Source organism: Equus asinus, chromosome 13, assembly GCF_041296235.1.
Source record: "Equus asinus isolate D_3611 breed Donkey chromosome 13, EquAss-T2T_v2, whole genome shotgun sequence".
NCBI lineage: Eukaryota > Metazoa > Chordata > Mammalia > Perissodactyla > Equidae > Equus > Equus asinus.
In genome coordinates, this window is record NC_091802.1 from 37,978,939 (window position 1) to 38,000,618 (window position 21,680).

The 21,680-nt window shown below is 45.7% G+C and overlaps 1 protein-coding gene across 1 annotated transcript in view; it reads left to right on the forward strand.

Moving 5' to 3' along the window:
• SKAP1 (src kinase associated phosphoprotein 1) overlaps positions 1-13,340 on the forward strand; it is a 256,565-nt gene extending 243,225 nt beyond the window's left edge. The window contains exons 12-13 of the mRNA XM_044744416.2: positions 11,087-11,195; positions 12,966-13,340. Coding sequence (XP_044600351.1) covers positions 11,087-11,185 — 99 coding nt within the window. The 3' untranslated portion in view covers positions 11,186-11,195; positions 12,966-13,340. The remainder of the gene's footprint in view (positions 1-11,086; positions 11,196-12,965) is intronic.
• The last annotated feature ends 8,340 nt before the right edge of the window (positions 13,341-21,680 follow it).

Genomic DNA, 21,680 nt, shown 5'->3' on the forward strand with positions numbered 1-21,680 from the left:
TTTCCAACTCTTGCTTTTCAACTATTGACCTCCTGAGTCTTCTGGCTGTGAAATCCCCGTCTGTTGTCATGGAAAGGCTTGCAAGGTTTCACAGGAGCCACAGTAATGCATGGGACATCTTAGCGGAACTTGGACGTGGATTCCAAGAGGGTAGGAAAAAAGCAAACCCTTTTCATGCTCAGTGTGCTTGTTCCCAGACGATCTTCCTTGCACCTTTTTTTCCACCTATAAATACCCGTTAGACTTTATATGCTTGCTTGCTCGACTTTGTGGATGTTCACATGCAGACATGCTGATCCTTTTCATAAACGCCTAGCATCTATCTTACACGCACCCACCATCTATCTCCTCGTTCACATTGGCTGTCCCATCCACCTCCTTGTCTGCAGAATTATGTTCAGCAAGGTCCCGATTTATAGGAAATAAATAATGAAAATGGAACGGACTGGGAAAGATAATCGAAACATTCAAATTGTTATTTTTCACTGTACTTTCCACAAACACAGCATCTATAAACACCTAAGCAAAGGTGTTGGCTGATTCCTAAAAAGCAATGCCTTGTGGAACATTCTGACTGAGCGGATCTCTATGTTGTATCTTTCCTTTTCTGTCTCTCCTGCTTTTTGATGCTCTAAGATCTTGCCATTTTTAAATGGCAAATGATGCCGTTTTATTATTTTCATTCTTTCTGCTTCCTATTTATCCTGTCTATAATGACAGGTTTTTGTCATCATTTATCCTCTATAAGATAATCCTAAGAGTTATAAAACAGAAACAATAATTGCAATCACCTTTTTAAAGAAAATAGCCCTTGCAGTTACTGTATAAATATATTCTGATAATAGTATCATCAGATCACAGACCGATCCTACAGCAAGGGTCTTTTGGAGAGAGGGTTTCTTATACACACTTGTAATTATTTTAGCCCCTTCACAGGTCACATAGAAAGTTAATTTCAATCGCTGCTAATTTCCGTCCAACAAGAGCGCAGTACTTTAAACCACCCAAAATAATTGGATTCAAAACAAATTTAGGAAATTGAGTGTGTTAGAAAGCAAATAAAAATATCCTTTTGGTAAGGAGGAGGGTGAAAGTAGTAAAAATGGCCTTTTTTTCTCCCTTCTTTCCCCTTCACAACTTTGCCATTAAAGTTGCACCTACAGCTAGAAGTTTGTCCGTGAAAAATGGTCATTTTGTTTCTCTGCTCAAAGAATGTTATTAAAATGCTAATTTAAAAGAAAAAGGAGTTAAATATCTAGCGATGGTGCATTCTAATTGCAACCATAATGAGCTCTCTAAATGTGCGTGCCCCTGACACACACAGAGCATAAACAGCAGTAAACAGATCATTAGTACCCGCGTTCATTTATTCTGGCGACCTTACCATGACCCCACCGAGGGTAGGGTGAAAAGCAGGTGGATCTGGCTGTGACACCCCCTAGAGGGATCCAGGAAATGAAGCTATAAGCGGTTGTCATGGAAACGCCTATGTGTGCAGATGATGTAACACACCGACAGGCTGTAGGGCTTCGCAACTGGGACGTTGCCTTTCCCTCGCCGGAACAATCTTGAGGACTAAATTATTCATTTCTTTAATTCACAAAGCAAAAGGAATCCTAATTTTCTTGGTGATGTGCAACTCTCTTCCATTTGTCTAAGGTCTGGAACATGGTGACTTGTCAACCCTTCTTCCTCCTTAACCTACCCCAGCTTCCTACATTCTAGCCCCAAGTCATTGAATCTGGCAAAATCAAGTAGGGGAAAGGCAGCAGAAATCTGATGTTCAACGTCTGTACTTTACGAGAGAAAAATCTAAGATTGTAAGCTAAAATTAATAATATAGACAATGTCCCTTTCTGATGAGGGCATGTTGACCAGGAACTAAATGTATACCTGTCCTGCTCCTTCTTTGATGGCTTTGTTTGGAACAGGGCAGGGTCAAGGAAGTAACCAGTGCAGACAGTGTAAAGCAGGGAGGTACCAGCCCCAAACAAACGCATCACCCTAGCAAGGTGCAAAAAAGAGAAGGAAGAGAAAACCAGCATCTGCTCAGCCCCTCCCATGTCCAATTGAGGAAATCGAGATTAATAAAAATAATTCTTCGGAGAATGATTCCACTCTATCCTACCCTGTTTTGCACCAAACAGCCTCAATAACCTTACGGCAACAGTAGAATAACTTTTCTTCTTTTTTTAAAGAAAGCAGAAAAGACGATCTCTGGAAATTATTTTAAAATAAAAAATATCCCGGCCTGCACCTCCCCCCGACCCCCCTCCCCATTGCACTTTAGATGAACCTGTGATATTGTAGCAATGGCGCTTGAAGTGCAGTGGGGAGGTGATTTAGGAGAATATTAAAGGCAATGTGGAGATTCAAGGCGCCTCTCTCAGGGAGATCTGGAGAAATACGCAGCACAGATGGGCCGAGCAGATTAAACATTTCCGTCACATTGTTTCCAAATTGTGTTGTGGTGCCTGAGGCTGGTACTGCGGTCAGAGCAAAACAGAGCGGTGCAGAGCTGCGAGCTGCACAGTTTATGGAATACATATTAATACGCTGGTTTCACATGGTATCACAATTCTATCAGCTCCGAAATGGTGCTGTCTCTAATGTTTCTGAATTCTGCACTTGGCACCTTGTTTTCTCCCATCTGCAAAATGTTTACCTTCCCTTTATCCTTTCTCCCTTCTTTAGGCAAAGTTCAAGTTGCATGTTTCTTTCTGTTTCTCTTTCCTTATAGCCCTGTTCCACTTTCCCTCCTACCTTCAAAGCGTGTGAATTTTCTGTCATGCACACTCTCTGTCTTACACACACTTCCATCACCAACAATATCCTGTTTGTGCACAGGTCCTACACACCTCCCTCGCCTTGACTTGATCATTCTCAACTCACACCCAGTTCAGGATATAATATTCAGACTTGAGGCTGAATATTCCCTTGCACTCACGGGCTCTCAGCCCCTCCAGCCAGCTGACACTTGCCTCTTCTCAGAACACCCAACTCTCAGCTGGGGGCTGAGCTCTGGAGAGTTGTCGCTGTGTGACCCCCAAGTGCATTCGCTGACCACCCAGCCTTTCTGTGTCCTCTTTCTTATACTCACTCAGCTTCCCTCAGCCTGGATCCAGGCCCATCAATCTGCAGGTTAGCAAATTCCCTGAAATGTAACAATAAATAAAACTGGTTCAATTGAGGCAAATTTAATTATTCATTTTTATTATCATTCATAGACCAAAACTCTGAATAATCGGAAAAAGAGAAAACGATTGCCAAGAACTTAAAACATGGCGTAAAACAGCCTGGAGAGGTCACCAAGCTACCCAAGGTTTCAGCCAAGCGCTGAGCTTGGATCTTTTCTTAGGTTCCAACACCACTAATCTGCCGGCCACCCGAATGGCCACTTCCTATCTCCTTCTACAAAATCTCTTCATAGTCATTTGTGCTAAAAAACGGGCACCTGTTATTCTGTGGTGAGCAATTCCTGTTCCCAGCCTTGTTTTTCTCATCAGTTGGGAGGGTGCTGAGTTAGAACCCTCAATTTATTTAATAATTTATAATATCCTCAGAAAGCATTAAATTTCCAAAGTTGGGTTTTAGGAGTAGAGAAATTGTGGGCCAATCCAGGGTACAAATGTGATGTCTTTGGCTGACCCTGGAATATTACAATCTACGCTGCTTAGGAATTCAAATTTCCCATCTTTACTAATGAGAATGTATGATGCACAAGCACTAATAGGAGAAATAAGCAATCATAAACCAATAATTCTGTGATTGATTGGCCTTTCCCACACATATATCAAGCATTCATTGATCTTTCACGTTAGGGATTGATAGATTGCTCTCTTGAAGAGGAATTCTCTTGTTTACAAGCACTGATAGAGTCAACTTTGATGGTTAAAAGAACAAAAGTATGAGACGCTTCCCAGGAATCTTGTTCCACAGAGGCTTACCGAAGCCCAATTCAATGTGAAAAGAGGACATTTCTGTTAGGAACATTCTCAGGGGAACCAACAGTGTCAAGCAGCTGGCTCCAAAAGCCATCATGTGGATTTAAATGGAAGCTACGAGAAGACACCTTAACTTTTAAGTCACAGGTAAAGAGATGGCGCCTTGGAAGGCGTGAGCAAGCTTGGTCAGACTTTGAAGAGGGAGCAGACTGCAGCTGGGGGCGGAAACCTAGGAAACCCAGCACGGCAAGAACAAGGAGTCTTGATTTCCTTTCGCTGTATTTTCAAAGGAGAGTGGAGGTGGAGATGGCCACACTGGGCCAAAGTGCAGATCCAGGCCATAAAGATTATTGTATTTCCCCCCTAGAGTGCTGGTTTGGAAACTCTAGAGGGTTCACAAACCCTTTGAGAATCTGTTGAAAGGTCTGGGCCTCACCCCAGGGACAAGACACATGTACACATGCACACAAAATTTTACACCAATTTCAAGGAGTTCAAAGATCGCTTCACAGCCATCCACACACAGGCCAGGGGTTCACAGACCCCAGTTTAAGAATCTGTGCCCTAGAGGATGGTGACTTCCTTTTGTTGGAACAGCCTAAGATTCACTGAGCCTAGAAATTGAATTCTCATCCCAAGACAGGGTGGTCATTCCAGGTCATGTCTGTGCTACTCCAGGGGAGCCATGGAAGAGCTTATACAAATAGGAACCAGCAGGGAGGAGAGAAATTAAAATGTAGCAATCATGGAGTAGGGGTATTTAATCTCTTTTAAGGCTTATGATAGGCGCCTGCTGGTTTTCCCCCTGATATCCCCTGACACCTACTGACAGGGTATTTGCAGCACCACACAGGGACTCAGGGCCCTGTGACAGGAGGAGCACTGAGGAGGTCCATGATAGTCTTGAAACCATAAACAGCAATGGGAAACCACTGGAGGCAGAGTCAAGCTGTGCGACGTGCCCGTGGTTGGTGGCCATACTGCTTTTTGTTTATAGAATTTGCTGTTCTTTTTATGGCAGGTTTGCTAGGGTTTTTTTTTTTTCCTTGTTGATGGAGATTAGCAGCATAAATCCTTTTATAGCAGTGTGCAATCCCCCATAAACACTTTTGATTGTTGCTGATGGTGAGTGCTGTGTCTGTTTCAGGTTCAGTCAATGCTTTGCTCAACCAGGCCAATAGCTTCTGCAACCAGATAATGGAGTCCAAATAGTCAACCTTCATTTTTAAGACTCCTTCATTTAGGGGGTTCAAGGAGGTGGGTCAGGGTTGATGTTGAGGGGAAACAGATGTTTAATAAAGCCTAGAAATATTTATGATGAGAACAAACCACATGTTGTACTATTTTCAAGTGAAAGGCCTCTTAAAAGACTTTGTGGCAAGAAGCAAGCACTGATGTGAAGGGTTTGAGTTTTTTAAAACAGCTTTTTATATTCTTATCTAAAGCATCTTCAATTAATTAACGTATATTAACGTCTAATTAACATCTTAGCTCTACTATACACAGCGGCTATAGCGTTACAGAGTGGAGAGCCTGTATAATTCTGATTCCCTGACATTATCACTTGTAGGTATGTAGCCCCGCCCCGAAGGTAGAAACACTTCCCAGTGAGGATTTCAGGTCTCCTGGGAGTGTCTCGGCATTTTTCTGATCTTTCCAAACATCTGGGCAAAAAGAAGTCAACTTTATTGAAAATGATCCCGTGAATTCAGTTCTCTCTGCCATCCCAAAACTAAAATCCAAGAATCAGCAACTTAATAAAAATGCAGTAAATTAGCACCTCTAGACAAGAGCAGAGTTCATTCAGAGCTGGGGTCTGCCTGGCTGAGCCAGTACTCTCTCCATTTTAATAGTTTAATAAAAATTAGCATAATTAACGAACATCTGTATGATCCAGAGTGGTGCAATTTGGCACTTGGAAACGAGGGCTTAAACATGATTGCTGTGAGTTTAATGTTGTTTTAATTCTTTTTGGCACTGTGCAGTGAAATAAACGTTTGCTGGTGATAGTTCTCGGCCGGATCTCATTTGCATTTTTCTCCCTTTGATTATGAGCAATTGTGGACTCCCAAGCAATTCATCAAAGTAGAAATTATTTTAAAATACCTCGTGGTGTTCAGACTGGGCTGGAGCAATGCATGGGGGGTGGTAGTGGAAGAGAAGGCTAGAAATTTTCCATTCATGCTTTAAACATCTCAGCCCCGCAGCCCTTTTCGGGTATCCAGCCAAGGGATGAAATCTGGAGAAGACAGTCAGATCGCAAGACTTGTAGGTGCTTTGATTAAGCTCCTAGGCTCCCACAGCAGGATGCATATGGTCTCTGAGACTGTGCCATCCTCCTTACACTTCTGCCTGCTCTTTTGTTTTGAAGGGCAGAGAGTTGATTTCACTCATTTCAGTTCTCACCACTGTGAGAGTTACTACATCTGTGGTCGGCAGGGTCAGCATTCCCCTCCAGCAAGAGCACACTGACTGGGAGCCCGGACTTTGCAGGTGTCCTGCTGGCTTCATCTGCTTCCTGTTTGCACCCTCTTCGAGTCAGCAGAGACGGCCTTCCCAAGGCTCAGTCCCCACTCCTGGCTTCACTGCTAAAGGGGCATGCTGCCAAGAGTGAGTCAGGCAGGAGTCTTGAAGGTGAGTCAGGCCCCTAGGGAGAGAATGCCCTAATTGAGCCCCTCAGTGATGAAGATGACAGCATCTGGCAGGTAGAAGACCACACTTCACACAGTTAGGCAAGTTGACTTTGATCAAAAGACTGTGAGACAACATTGTGCGCACCCTCTGCTCATGAGATAGCAGAACTAAAGCCAGAGTTTTTATGAATTATGGTGAGAAAGGAAGACAGAATATGTGTTCCCTTCACAGTGAGGCCCTGTAGACGTGGCCATCCCGGCCATGTCCTAATACAAGGCAACGCTCCAAGAAAATGTAAGGCAGAAACTGCCCTAACTTCAGTATTGGAAAATGGATGGGAACATAACTTGTACCAAGAGGAGCTTTGAAATGTCCCGACAGGCATAGGCTAAGGAATTCTGGGTAATTTCCCATAAGGCAGTGCAGACCTTGAGGGAAGTTGCCCACGGGGAGGGAGGGAATGAGAAGGTGTGGTGAAGACAGTGAGGGACAGGTGGTGGACACATTCATTTATTTAAGACTGATTTTTAAAAGGTAATTCCCTGTTCCTTTTAGGATCAACTCAGTAGTCTCCGTTCTTATGGCCGTGGAGGCTCTCTTGGTATTTAGGCAGCCATTTGGGGAAACTGTCTCCAAAGGCAGTTGCTCTCTTCCTGCCACAACTAGTTCACTCACCAAGGGAATATCTTGGAGTTAGTTGTAACTAAATCTGCTCAACTGAGAGTATAAATCCCCACTGTTCTCTCCATGTTTTCATAAACTCATTTAACAAATATTTTTTTGGCCCCACTCTGTGCCAGGTACCATGCTGAGTGCTGGTAATACAACAGCAAACAAAACCAACAAGGTCCCAGCTCTCAGGGAACTTTCCACCTAGCGATTGGCACTGAGACAAAGGCAGACAGATACAAGGCAGTGCAATGAGTTCATTTCCCGGCAAGCACAGGGCAGAGTACATGGCTGGGACACTGTCAGAGGGTGGCAAGAAGAGGCTTCTAGAGTCTGGAGAGACTCAGGAATTCAGATCTGAAGGCTGCTTAGGAGTGAGCCACATGAAAAGGAGGAGGGAAGTAGAGGCTAAACAGGCAGAGGAAAGGCGCCAAGGTGAGAGAGCCTGTGGCCCATGGGAGCAGCCGAGCTAAGTTCTCTTTTACCAAGGGTCCACTAGATTTAGGGGATGAATGACAATGCTGGGCAGTGAGTGGGGCCAGCTCATGCAAGGCTTTGTCCACCGTGGTAAGAAGTGGACAGCGGGCAGTGAGGACCCGCTTAAACGCTTCAAGCAGAGCAGTGATGTTGTCAATGTGCATTTTGAAAGATTCTGGCTGCAGAATGAAGAATAGATTGGAGGGGAACAAAATTGGAGGTACAGAAACCAATTTGGAGGTAGTTTCCGTAGTCCTCATGAAAGATGACAGTGACATGACTCTGGGGTATTGGCAGTGGGAATGAAGAGAAGCGGATAGTTCTGATAATATTTTGGAAAGAGAATAGACAGAACTCAAGGACTGATGGGAAGAGGAGAGTGAAATTGGGAACAACTCGGGTTTGTGGCTTGAGTAACTGAGTGCATAGTGGTACCATTCACTGAGATAGAGAACACAAGAGGTAAAGATAGTTTGGGAGAGGGAATGGAGATAGAGGTAGGATGAAGGGTTAAATTTAGAATACACTGAGTTTGAGCAGCTTGATGGACACGCACTTGGGTACTGGGGCCAACACTCAGTTCTGGGCTGGAGCTATGGTCGTGAGTCGTTTACACAGACATGGTGGCTAGACCGCAGAGGTGTATAAGACTGCTCAAGGAAAGTGCATCAAGAAGAAGGCTGGGGGGCTGGCCCAGTGGTGCAGCAGTTAAGTTCACATGTTCCGCTTCTCGGCAGCCCGGGGTTCGCCGGTTCGAATCCTGGGTGCAGACATGGCACCGCTTGGCATGCCATGCTGTGGTAGGCGTCCCACATATAGTGTAAAGGGAGATGGGCACAGATGTTAGCTCAGGGCCAGGCTTCCTCAGCAAAAAAGAGGGGGACTGGCAGTAGTTAGCTCAAGGCTAATCTTCCTCAAAAAAAAAAAAAAAAAGAAGGTGGCGGCAGCTGGGACAGAACCCTGGAAAACAACTACATTTAAAGGAGGAATAGAGGAAGATGAGCTTGCAAAGGAGAATGACAAGAAGCAACCACAGAGGTAGGAGGGAAACCAAGAGAGAGAATTATCAGAGAAACTAAGAAGAAAATGCCTCAAGAAGGGTGCATAGTGCCAGCACTGCTGAGAAAACAAGTTAAGGACTGAGAAGTACCTACAGAATCTGAGCAATAAGGAGACTATAGGAGACCATGGAGAGAAAGTGTAAGCGGAGTGATGGAGGCAGAAGCCTGACTAGAGCGGCTTGAAGAGTGAATAGAAAGCAAGGTGTGGGGGCAGTAGTGATGTAAACTCTTTCAGTAAGTTTGTGAATTGGCAGTCGGCAGGAACTAGTAGAAATGGGAAGTAGACATGCGGTGGAGACTAATAACTGTCTTCAAAGATGAAGAAACTTGAACACCTTTCATCACTGCTGGAAGGAGCCATTTACATTATGTGAGCCCTTCTGTGGAGGTCGGACTCTACAGAACCTTGTCTCTAAGAAAGCAAGCAAGCAGAAGGGTTCCAAGTGCCTGTTATGAGGGACAGTCTTAAACCCAAGTACACGCTGTGAGGGATGGCCTTAAACCAGGGGAGGGACATCTCCTCCACTTTAATGGGTAAGAAGGATGGTTGTCATACAGGTAAGTTCCTTTTTTGGTGGCTGAAGGTTGACAGATCTGATGGCCTCTATTTTCTCTTTGAAGATAGAAAAGAGGTCATCTGCTGAAAGGGAGGAGGGAGGCAGAGTTGGAGGAGGAGAGAGAGGCTATCAAAAAGAAACAAAAAGATAACCATTTGGCCCGGAATTTTATTGTGTCACCAACCTTGGTTTTTTGCGGGGGGGGGGGGTTATTATTTTTTTTTTCTATTTTATTTTTGGGGCCAGCCCGGTGGCTGAGTGGTTAAGTTCGCACACTCTGCTTTGGCGGCCCAGGATTTCGCTGGTTTGGATTCTGGGCACGGACATGGCATCGCTCACAAGGCTATGTTGAGGTGGTGTCCCACATGCCACAACCAGAAGGACCCACAACTAAAATATACAACTATGTACTGGGGGGATCTGGGGAGACAAAGCAGGAAGAAAAAAAGAAGATTGGCAAAAGTTGTTAGCTCAGGTGCCAATCTTAAAAAAAAAAAAAAAAGATTTTTCCTTTTTCTCCCCAAAGACCCCCAGTACATAGTTGTATATTTTTAGTTGAGGGTCCTTCTGGTTGTGGCATGTGGGACGCCCTCACCATGGCTTGTCCATCGGTGCCATGTCACACCCAGGATATGAACCGGCGAAACCCTGGGCCGCCACAGCAGAGAACGCAAACCCAACCACTTGGCCACGGGCCCAGCCCGTTTTTTTTTTGTTTTTTTCCTAGTAGAACTCAACAGGCAGGTGTGCAAAAAGCAGACAGTTAGCTTCGTGGTACCCCAAATCCAGTTGAATTGGAATATATGGTATTTCCCATGTATTTCTAAATTTTACTTCCTCCAGAGGAAAACGTTTTCTGGTGCTTTCAGGAATACTCTCATAATGTTCAACATCTGCTGTGCTTTTGAGAAGCTCTTCTGTATTCAAGGAGTTTCATTCTCAACCGTGTGACCACCCCTTCTTTTAAACCCTCTCACTCCCTTTCTTGTTTGCCCCTCTCTGTGGCTCTTATGTCCTGCCTGTCATTATTGACGTACAGGTCAACCTCTCCTCTCTTCCAGGGTAGGAATCTAATGTTTAGAGCACCTACTCTGTATCAGACACTTTGAATTGTTTTCACTAATGTGGCATCACCAACATCCCCACAACAAACAGGAGGGGTGATCTGATCCCTACTCTTACAGAAAAGGAAGTGAAAGCTAGGAGAGTCTAAGGTCACATGGCTACTAAAGGACCAGGCGGAGATTAGATCCCAGTCTGTCTGACTCCAAGCCCATTACTCTCTGCTATAAGCTCCCAAGGAGCAAGCAGTGTTCCGATTCCTCGTTATATATCTCATGGGAACCCGGGCAGCACTTTCCACATACAAGATGCTTGGGAAACATTATTGATTTAAACTGTGACCTGACTCCCTGGATATCTTTAGTGTCCTGGCATTTTCGGGTGTGCCCAACTTTCTCTGGAGGAGCCATTCTACTTTGCTTGGTAAAACACATGCTCTTTAGGTTCATCAGCATCAAATGTGCTAAGTTTACAATGTAGACAGGAAAATGGCAAAATGAAAGCGGAGTTTTCTTTCCTCCTCCAGATGACTTAAATTCAGCAATCCCATCGAGGTGTTGAGTCATACTCATAGTGTCAGCAAAGACACCACCCCGCACCAGGACTCTCCCACGCAGCCACCACGAGATGAACAGAAGCATGACCAAATTCCAACTGAAACCATCCTCTTTCCATTTTTCAGGAGTATAACATGTACGGCTGGTGGGTAGGAGAACTGAACAGCCTCATTGGGATTGTTCCAAAGGAGTATCTCACCACGGCCTTTGAAGTGGAAGAATGATGAAGCCCAGGTATCAGAACTATTGCCAATGAATTTGTTGCCCATGCCTTCGTCTCTCTGTGAAGGATGAGACTTGCCAGTGAAGTAGCTTTTCTTCATTTCCAAAGTGATGCTAAGGATTCACCATTGAAAGAAGATGAGTCTGGAATTGTTTTTCCTAAATTAAGGGACTGTGTCAGTTATGATTAGGTCCAACTACATATGACAGAAAACTCAAAATAACAGCGATTTAATTAACATAGAAATTAATTTTTCTCTTCTGTAAAAATCTGGAAGTACATGATCCAAGGTATCCAGGTCCCAGGTACCCTCTCTTTTTGCTCCACTGTGTGTGTCCAACATTCCCAGGGTTGCTCCATGGCCCAAGATGGATGCTTCAGCTCCAGCTATCATGTCTGTATCCTACCCAGGAGGAAAGATAAAATGAAAGGAGATGGGCACACCTTCTCCTTTTAAAGATACTTTACAGATGTTGCACACACTTCTGCTTACATTTCATTGACCAGACACACCAAGCTGCAAAGAAAGCTTTATTCTAGGTAGAACTTGTGTCCAGCTTAAAAGTGGAAAGGGGGTTCATTAATAAATAAAAAGGGGAGATGGATATTGGGGAACAACTAGGAATTTTTGCCACAGGGATGGGTCTGGGTTTCTTTATCCCCAGCTCTCAAATCCGGGGCACCATTTCTCCTAAATGCCCATGTATTCCAGTATGATTGGCCACGGTGTGAGGATTCCTATGGAACATAATCAAACTAACTTTCAGGTAATAAAGAATGTGGCTTGTATTTTATGAGCAAGGACCATATCATATTTTAAAACAGTGGAGTGAGTGCTTGCTTTGGGTAGGGGTAACAATAGGAGTTGCTTTGGCGCAGAGTGGATTTTGTTTAGAATTAGGGTGGTGATGGAGGACACCCAAGGGTAGCATGACATCGCTAGCTCCATCTTCCGGCCTGAAATGGGAGAAGCCTTTACTGCTGGAAATGAAGGATCACGTGTGACAGTGTTATAAACCGTCCTTGGAATCTTCCAGACCAGGGCCCACTCTAGTGTGCAGCAGCAGCTGAGTGGATTCATTTAGGACTACACATAAGGATAGATCTTACTCTCTGATGCCCTTGTACAAACATAAAGCACCAGCTCGGGCCTGTCACTCAAGATTTGACTTCATGACTTTCCCAATGAGGACTCCATTTCCTGGCAGTGAAAGCAGAGGGGTGGAATTTTTCTATCCAATCTAAACAAATTCACCCTCCTTCCTTCTGTCACTTATTTAATGGCAGAGTTGTTTATCTCCCCATTCTCTTTGCCCACATCTGGGAGTCTATCCTACAGCTACACTTGCACACATGCAAATGATGCACACACAAGGTTACTCGTTTGTAATAGCAAACCATTGGAAATGAATAGAGGCCTAGCCAAATAACTGTAGTACATTCACAGAATTGAGTACTATGCAACAGTGAAAAAGAAAAGGAAGCTCTCTGCACTGATGTGGAATACATTCTGAGAGGCGTTGGTAAACAAACCAAAAAAGCAGCAAAGGGAGTAGGCCTAATATGCTCCATTTGTGTAAAAAGGGAGTCTCCTATTACTTAGGTATGTATGAGCTATCTCTGGAAGGAGAAAGAAAATGATAACACAGTCCTTTCTCCAAGGAGAGAGAAACTGTGTGACTGTGAGACAGGATAGGAGGGAGATACTTTTTACTCTCTGCCCTTTTATACTTCTGTATTTTGAATCATAAAAACAAATTTATGTATTTTTCCTCCTTTAGGACACATACCCTTCTCTCTATCCTGCCTTTATGAAGAAACTGATCATCAAGAGCTCCCACTCCTTACCCCTGCCACCCCCCCCCCAGACTCCTCCCTTCACTGAAGAGACCCTTCAGACCTGAAGTCTCTGACACCTTGCCGTAACTGGAAACCACCAACAAGACAAGTGGGAAGAGGCATACACGGCAAACCTGTTACTAAACCTGCCTTGTCATAGCTCACCCCATCTCCAAACATGTCCCCATATCCACTTCTGCCTTTCCACAGGCTTGTCACAGAGAAGGTGTGAGAGAAGGAAACCTTTGGAGGAGGAGGTTGCTGGTTGTTTCGGCTGGTTTGAAAAGCACAAATAAACTTCCGATTTGGTTCCTTGCCATGTGTGATGGTGCTGAGTTTCTTTTCACAATGGTATCAAAACACTGGTTCTGAGCATTCTCGCTGTCTCCAAAGTGGGAAGGGAGAGCCGGAGAGGAAACAGCAGCCCCGAGAGGGAAGGGACTCACAGTTGTCTCTCAAGGCAGAATCGCCTCTGGAACCCAGGCCTGCTGGCTTCTTCCTTTGGTTGCCTACTTGGTTACTCTTTTCTTATGTGCTGACTCTCTAAAATGAGACAGGGAGAGTCCTTGGGGTCAGCACATTGGAGAGTTCCTTTTCGGGCCTGGGTTACAAGTTAACCACCCCTCTGTGTCCTGGACAAGTCCCAGAGTGGGGCCAAGGAAGTGCTTTGGGGAGGGCTTGCGTATATACACAGCCCGGCTTCCTTTTCCTGCTGCCTGTAGATAGCACTCGGGGTATCTTTGCCTTGAAGAGGCAGCAAAACGTAATGGTTAAGAACATTAACTCTGGAACCAGACAGCCTTGGAATAAATCCCAGTTCCCTGTTGACTACATATGTTCTCTAAAGCAAGTTACTTGACCTTTCATGCCTCAATTTCCTCACCTTAGAAGGGGTCTACGCCATCTCACTGGGTCATTAGGAAGATTAAAGGAGTTAACATTTGTAACTTACTTGGAACAATGCCTGGCACATAGTAACTACTCAATAAGGACTGGCTATTATTATTGCCTGACTCTCTACGTGAGAAATTTTGAAAGACGGGCAATTGAGCAGCTATAGCAATTTTATTTCCACAAATGCCTATTCAGAGCAGTCCTGGATCGGCAGTAGCCTTCCTCACCTCTATAACAACCATATCATAGCCTTGCAGTAAGAGACCCATTTCACATCATCAAAAGAGAGAAGCCAGGGAACAATCAGGGATGTTGTCAGTGGATCCCAAGTTTCACAAAAGATCCTATGGCAGTCATTCATTTCCAATTTTATGACCCAGGAATAAAAAAAGGAAGTTTTTTGTGTATGTGATAGATAAAGAGGTAAGGAAAGGGAACAATTTAGGACCGGGAGGAAAAAAAAGAGAGAGAAAAGGCAGTAGAAAACTGTCTATAACATCTCCTCCACTTTACACAGGGTGCTAAAGAAGAAGGAACCACTAGGTGGCAGCATCTGAGCAGATGAACCGGACAGAACCAACTGGCTCCCCTTTTAGGGACCTTTGCACCGACCCCAACCTACAGATGAGGACAATGGGCATTGTTATGAAGTGTTCAACAGAGGGAGAAAACAGAAACTCCCTTCTTGTTCCCTCCCTGGAGAACCACTAGGGGCCCAAGTCTGGAAGGCTGGGTGGCTAAGAGAGAATACCATTGTGTCACTGCTCTGTGACTGAGAGACACCAGAAAAGGGGGTACTAGAAAGGGAAGAGTAGGTATCTGGGGCAGGGTCAGAAGGGGGATGAAAAAAGATGAGGTCAAGGTAACTTCTCCGCACTCTGCACAGTTCAATGCTCTCTCAATAGCATGGCCATTGGCTTCAAGCATTTAAAACAAAATCCTCTCAGTGCAATATTCCCTTGTACGCCTGTAGGCCTGGCCACACAACCACATGCCGAACTGCAGAGGTCTTTTGGCATCTCTGTCCACTGCAGGGTAGGCACCACACTCAGACCTCTGGCCCTTCGAGCTGTAACTTAGTGGAAAAAGAAATGAGATTGGCCCTAAAAGATAGAAACAAATAGACTGATGGGAAATCTGGTCCATAGCCATCTGGCTATCTTTGAGATTGTTTTTTTGTTTGTTTTTGCCAATCTTCCTTTTTTGTTTGTTTGGTTTTTCTCCTCCTGAAAGCCCCCAGTATATCGTTGTATATCCTAGCTGTAGGTTCTTCTAGCTCCTCTATGTGGGACGCCACCAAAGCATGGCTTGATGAGCAGTGCTAGGTCTGTGCCCAGGATCCAAATGGGTGAACCCCGGGCAGCTGAAGCAGAGTGCATGAACTTAACCACTCAGCCACAGGGCCTGCCTCAATCTCTGACATTGTTACATGCAAGAAGACGTAAAGCAAGTTTGACAAACTGATGAGACTATCTCCAGGCTGAAGGGCATTCTGTGTTAGGGGAAAGTTCTCAAAGAGACCTTGCGGAAGCAGCAGATTCCTACAGTCTGTCTGAAGCTAAACCTCACCCAGCAATACTGCTCCTCACTCAGTTCAACAGCCCTCTCAGCCAACAGCCTCAGAAAGCAACTGGCTAATCAGATTTCCACTTCTCTGTCTGACTCCGCTAACTAAATCCCCACCTTACTGCCTGTGACTAACTGGATAACCGGGGCATTAGGCCACTTAACTAACCACATTATATGTAGAATGGCTTCTTAACAGGCAGTAATTGCTCTGGCACATGAAATAGGAGAGGGTTAGAGGCAGGAGGCTTCTTCCTTCCTTGGTTTTATGTCAAGGAGGGAAAAGAAGAAAGCTAAGATACAAAAAAAAAAAAAAAGCAAGCAAGCTAAAATCCTAAATTTAAGAAGCAAATATGCATTTGCCTTTTACAGATAGATAATAATTTACACAGAACTTATGACATCCAGTGGATCATCTCGCCAGGGGCTCAAACAGTTTGGCCTGCATTGTCCAAGCTGGTATCTGAGAATATTACATGCTCTGAAAGCAATCTTTCAGCTACATTTCATTAAAAATACATTTTTTCTAGGGTGTTTTCTCTGTCATCCATATAGCAAAATAGCATAGAAACGGTTTTGCAATTACCTCAATATTAAATTTTCCCATACGATAGCCTGTTATCTCTTGGAAATCTGTATTTAATTCAAAACCAACTACATGTTTCCCTCTGGTGAATAAAAATGGGAAAGAGAAGAGAATTCCTATTATATCTCATTCTCTAAACCCAGAAGGTTTGATTCCATTAAAGTGAGAGCAGGGGCCGGCCTAGTGGCGCAGTGGTTAAGTTCACACGTTCTGCTTCTTGGTGGCCCGAGGTTTGCTGGTCCAGATCCTGGGTGCGGACATGGCACCGTTTGGCAAAAGCCATGCTGTGGTAGGCGTCCCACATATAAAGTAGAGGAAGATGGGCATAGATGTTAGCTCAGGGCCAGTCTTCCTCAGCAAAAAGAGGAGGATCGGCAGTAGTTAGCTCAGGGCTAATCCTCCTCAAAAAAAATAATAAAAAAATAAAGTGAGAGCACTGTCAAAAGGTGGAGCTGATGATGCCCTCCCTCCTGTCTGAGACACATACTTTATCTAAGCAGTACGTAAGGAGGAGCTGAGACCTCGTTATCTTCACTTCTGTCTTAGCACTTCAGCTTGCTCTGTTGCATCACCTTATTTGCAGTTGGGATCTGAAAGGTGGTGACTTGGACAAAAATCACACAAAATCTGCGAGGGAGGAGGAAATGCAGTGAAAGACTCTTGAAATTCTCTGTCTGCTGCTTTGCTTATTGAATCATTCGAGCTCTCCTGCAGTTAGACACATCCAGTGACACATTTTCAAAATCCACGTTTCCTGCCAGTCACTTGCATCACAAAGCAGTAGTATCAATGCAAAGAGCAAGATAACGCATGTGGTGGTGTGGAGGCGGGGGACACTCCTGCCTTTAAAAACTGGTCTGAGAAAGATGGATTTAAAGAAAGAAACCAAAATATGTTCTTTTTTTTCTTGCATCTTAAGAACAAAATTCTCAGATGCCAGGGACAGAGGTACTTCGATCTTTGGCTAAAAAGCAGCCCTCCCCAGAGGTCTCTCCTCCAGGAGCCGCTCTAGAAGGACGCAGCTTGAGTGGCGCTGATTTGCTAATTCCCAGAGCACCAGCAAAATCTGTCGAGCTGACTTTAGAAAAGCAGCCATCTACACAGAGGATTATCCCTGCGACACAGCCCAGTGACTCCAGCTCATTTTCTAGTTTGTGGATTACCATAGTCCCTTGCTCCTCACCCTTCCCTCCTGCCCAGATATTTCATTTCCCATTAGAATTTACAGAGATTGGGTAGGGAGTTTGAAACTAACAAACACAAACAGGTTTTTCTTCTTCAAGGGAGTTATTCTCCCTATTAACCTATCAAAAACTAACTGTCTAGAAAACATGGTGTGTTTTTTCATTACTAAGAACCGATGACCATTCTTTTGCAACTCTTTGGGATTCAATTAATGATACATTTTAAGATATAGCCCATTTTGTTCAAAAATCTTTTACAAATATAATGCCCTCCCCCCAAAAAAACTATCATATTAGAGGAAACCGAGGTACAATTAATACAGAGAACAGATCATTTATTTGCCAGATGGAGACACTTTTGAGATTGAAAAGGGAGTTATTAATAAGGATGCCAAGCCCCCTGGGATGAGTGGTCCCTCTAAATATAAGGCCAAATGGGTTGCCCAGTCACCACAGGAGGCGGCGGCAGAGAGAGAGAGTACCTGGCTCTCCTGGTGCAACGCTTGGCAACGTCTCTTCTAATGAAGTCCTCTCTCTGCCCTGCAGGCCTGGTTCCTAGGCAAACTCTGCCAACTAGGCTTTCTTTTCCTGATGCCCAGGCTGTTCAGAGAGGCCTGATGTCTCTGGCATCAAGCTGCCTGTGGGGCTGGCTGGCTGTCAGCAGCTGTGTGTGTTCAGTTCCCTCACGGGGCCCCATCACAGCCCGCCACCCCTCCACCTGGCGGAGTGCCACTGAGGGAAACATTTTTGTGGCACTGGGCAATAGTATGCCACTTCCTTACCTCCTGTTTTGGGAGTGAGTTCCAAGAGGCTTCTAGTGCTGGTCCTCAAAGACTGCATCTGGTTCCACTGTAGATGCTCGTAACCTGATGGTGAGCAGCTGGCCGGCCACCTTTCATCCCCACACATCCCATCGTGGAACAGAAAACAGGCTGCAAACACTTCCGTTTTACCCACGGTCAGACACTCTGGCATTGCTCTGCCTGGAACCATCAAGGTGGCACCACCTACATTTCCCGATGCCTCCCAGGGGGACCCTGCCAGGCCTGTCACTAACATATTCCACCTCTGGGATAGCGCCTGGCATCTGGAGATTTGAGATCATTTCTTCACCATCTCCAAGGTAATGCAGTAGAAGTTTAGGGGGCAGAACTTGGAGCTTATTACTTCATTCTGTTAGTGCAGGGTTTCTCAACCTGGCACTACTGACACTGTGGGCCAGAAAATTTTATGTTGCTGGGGCATTGTTCAGCAAGATCACTGGTCCCTACCACTAGATGCTAGTACCACTGCCCCCAGTTCTGGCCACCAAAAATGACTCCAGACATTGCCAAATGTCCCCTGGGAAAGCACCTCTGGTCGAGAACCACTGTGTCAGGGCATTTGGGTGTGCTTAGGGCCAAGCAGAGAGAAAGTGCCCTGCCTTCTAGAAGTCTGTGCTTAGTGATACGGAGAAGTTTACAACTAGGTTCGGCAGAGAGAATAAATGCCGTGAATTCCTCAGGGTCTAAGAACCAGCAAGCCAGCCCCTGCGCTCCACAAGCACGAGCACCTCTGAGACCCGCTCGCCTGCACTGCCGCAGACTTCACTACAGAAATGTTCCCAAATGAATAGGCCCATACTTGCCGATTCAGAGAGCTGCTTAGAGTGAGTCTCTCATGCCTAGAGCTCTGTGGTTACTAGTCTTATTTCCCTTTTCTGTGACAGAAATCTATAAGGGGAGCCCTGAAACTCTTGATCAGGACCAAGTGAAACGCTGTGTGTTCAGAGCAAGACACACAGGTCATAGGAACGACACAGAAGACAGCGGCAGCCCAGCGGACTGCGCGGGTTCCCTCCGCTTTGCACTGAGCAGGGCTGGGGCAGCGCTGACTGCAGTCCCCAGACAGAAGCAGGGAGAGTCGGGACAGATTGTCATCTTGCGGCTGTGATTTTCCTGGTCCTTCATGTTAGTTTAGGGGAAAGTTTTCTCATGCAAAATGACTCCCAAGAGCTCTGTCAAGAACCAAAATTATAAAACAAAACACAACCAAAACTCAGTGCCTTCCCAGGAGGCCAAGATAGGATGAGGGTCCACTGCCTTTGTTGCTGCCGCTGGCACAGGCCAGACAGAAGGGCCATCGCTGGCCCTCGTGCCAGCCAGAGCCTGTCAATGCTGCCTCCCCTGGGCCCTGAATCCGAGGCACCTGGAAGGGTTATTAGCAGGATTGGAACTCATCCCTCTGCTGGGACTAGATCATAATTACAGTAATTTTCTAACAGAGCTCAGCAGTAGGACTGTTTAATCAGCATCTGACTCCCTTGTGCTCCCAGCCCTCATCACTCAAGGAGAGGAGTGGGATGGCTCTTAAAGAGACAGTGCCCGCCTTTCAGCGTTTTGAACAGATGTGCCCTAATTGGTAGAATATATCTAAGTCTCGTAGCTTACAGCAGGCAGGTTGCATTGCCTCCGACAAACCACCTCAGGCCCTCACTATTCTGGGCCTTCTGCTGGAGGGATTCAGGTCAGGCTGCTGGGGGGCCTGGCTTCCCACGCCAACCTGGCCACCAGGGGAGGGGACACACACAGGGCTAGAGCACCTATGGAAGAATCTACCAGCTGGCTCTTCCAAACGGATGGTATGAAGGAAGAAGTGCTTGCCTGAAGGACGGCAAGGAGGGACTTGACAGCCACAGATAAGAAATCTGGGCTGGTGGCTTCCCATAACCCACAGATTACCGAAACATCTCATGTCCCTGCCCTTCCAGGAGAAAAACCTTAAAGACTTTCAGATAGTCTGAATTCTCACCCTCGAGCTCTCCCATCCCTCCTTATTATTCATGCCCCTTTCACTGCTATGGAAGTACCCCTCTTTTTTCCTCCTTTGCGTGTGGAAGTGAACCAGGTCTCCCCTGAGCGGAAGGGAAGTAAAATCATTCACTGTGCTCAGAGTCAGCAGCACTCTGTCTCCTGAAAGGTGTGGCTCTTGCTATCCTTCTGAGCATAAATTGTCCCTGTTTATTCTATCCTGAGATTTGAGTTTCTAGCTTTCCAGCTCCAAATGCATTCCAGCCATTAAGGTGGAACTGGTTTTCCCCAAGATGTTATTTCTCTAATAAAATGCTAGGACTGGCCTGTTGGTAAACCAAATGCATACTTGGTCTTTGTAGCAGTTCCCTTCGAGATAAGAGCAGAAGTGGGGAAGGAAGGAAGGAAGAGATAAGAGATAAGAGGTGGGCTTCCAAAGCCGGTTAGGAAACCCTCAGGGAAGAAGGTGCAGTAGTAAGGAGAACAAGAAAGGGGAAGCTCATCCACAACTCAAAGAAAGGTTACCTTGAGCTAGGCGACGTGCCCGCTACAGAGCAGAGTCTCTGCTATCAGAGCCCCCCTCCACGGGTGGCTGAGGATCAGTGCCCGGCTTGTCGGAGGAAGTCACTATCTCCGCTGCAGTGGTTATCTGCTTGGCTTTAGCTGCGTCTCAGCTGGCTGCTGGCACATAAATCCGCAGATGCCATCCAGGCCCTGAATGAATGCCCCCGCAGCCTCCATGAGGCGGACCAGGAGCTGGGCTGTTTCCATTTCTACCTCCAACCCCACCTCACACCCTCCCGGCGCACTGTCCTCCCCAACCAAAGGGTGTTAAAACTATTCAGCAAGAGCCGAGGCAATAAACAAATTCACAAACATGGAGCTAACTTAATGTCCACTCAGAGTGTTCAAAAGTCATGATCACCTCCCGAGCAAAGCTCCCAGAGAGGGCAGGAGGTGCCCAGGACTCGGTTGTGTGGATCTAAGGCCTCAGCAGTCAGCAAACTGAGGACTGTGGAGGAGCTCTGACTTCTGAGAACAACTGAAAAGCTCTGCAGGGGAATTTTTTTCCTTGAGTAGTAGTGGGTTTATTTTAGCTTTTTAAAAAAAGTTGGAGGGGGAGGAAAAATTCTTGTCTTACTGAGCTTAGAAAGTACCTCTCACATGAGCAGATTGTACCACCACCTAAAAACATGCTTTTTAAAAACCATGCTCAGCTCAGTTTCCTCAGCTCGAAAATGAGTGCAACACTTGCCCTGCCCTCCTCACTGGACACTGAGGTCAAATAAAATGATGCGTATGAAACTATTTCCCTATGAGAAAATACCCCATCTCCTCCCCAAAATTTCTTATCATAAACACACACATATACTTCCTTCCACCAAACAAAAGCGAAACCCATGGGCTTGGGATTACTTCTCCTGGGTAACAGGAGAGGACTAGACTTGGGCCATGGACGTAGCCGTCAGAAGAAAGGGGACTAACCCAGGCACAGAACCTACCTCGAACCTAAATTCTAACAGAAAAGCCAGTAGGCCGCCTCCCCCAGTAGCTTCCCATCTTCCACCTGGAGGTCATCAGCCATGGTGGCCAGGCCCTAGTACACACAGGGACAGAGGAAAGCACGAGAGGCTAATG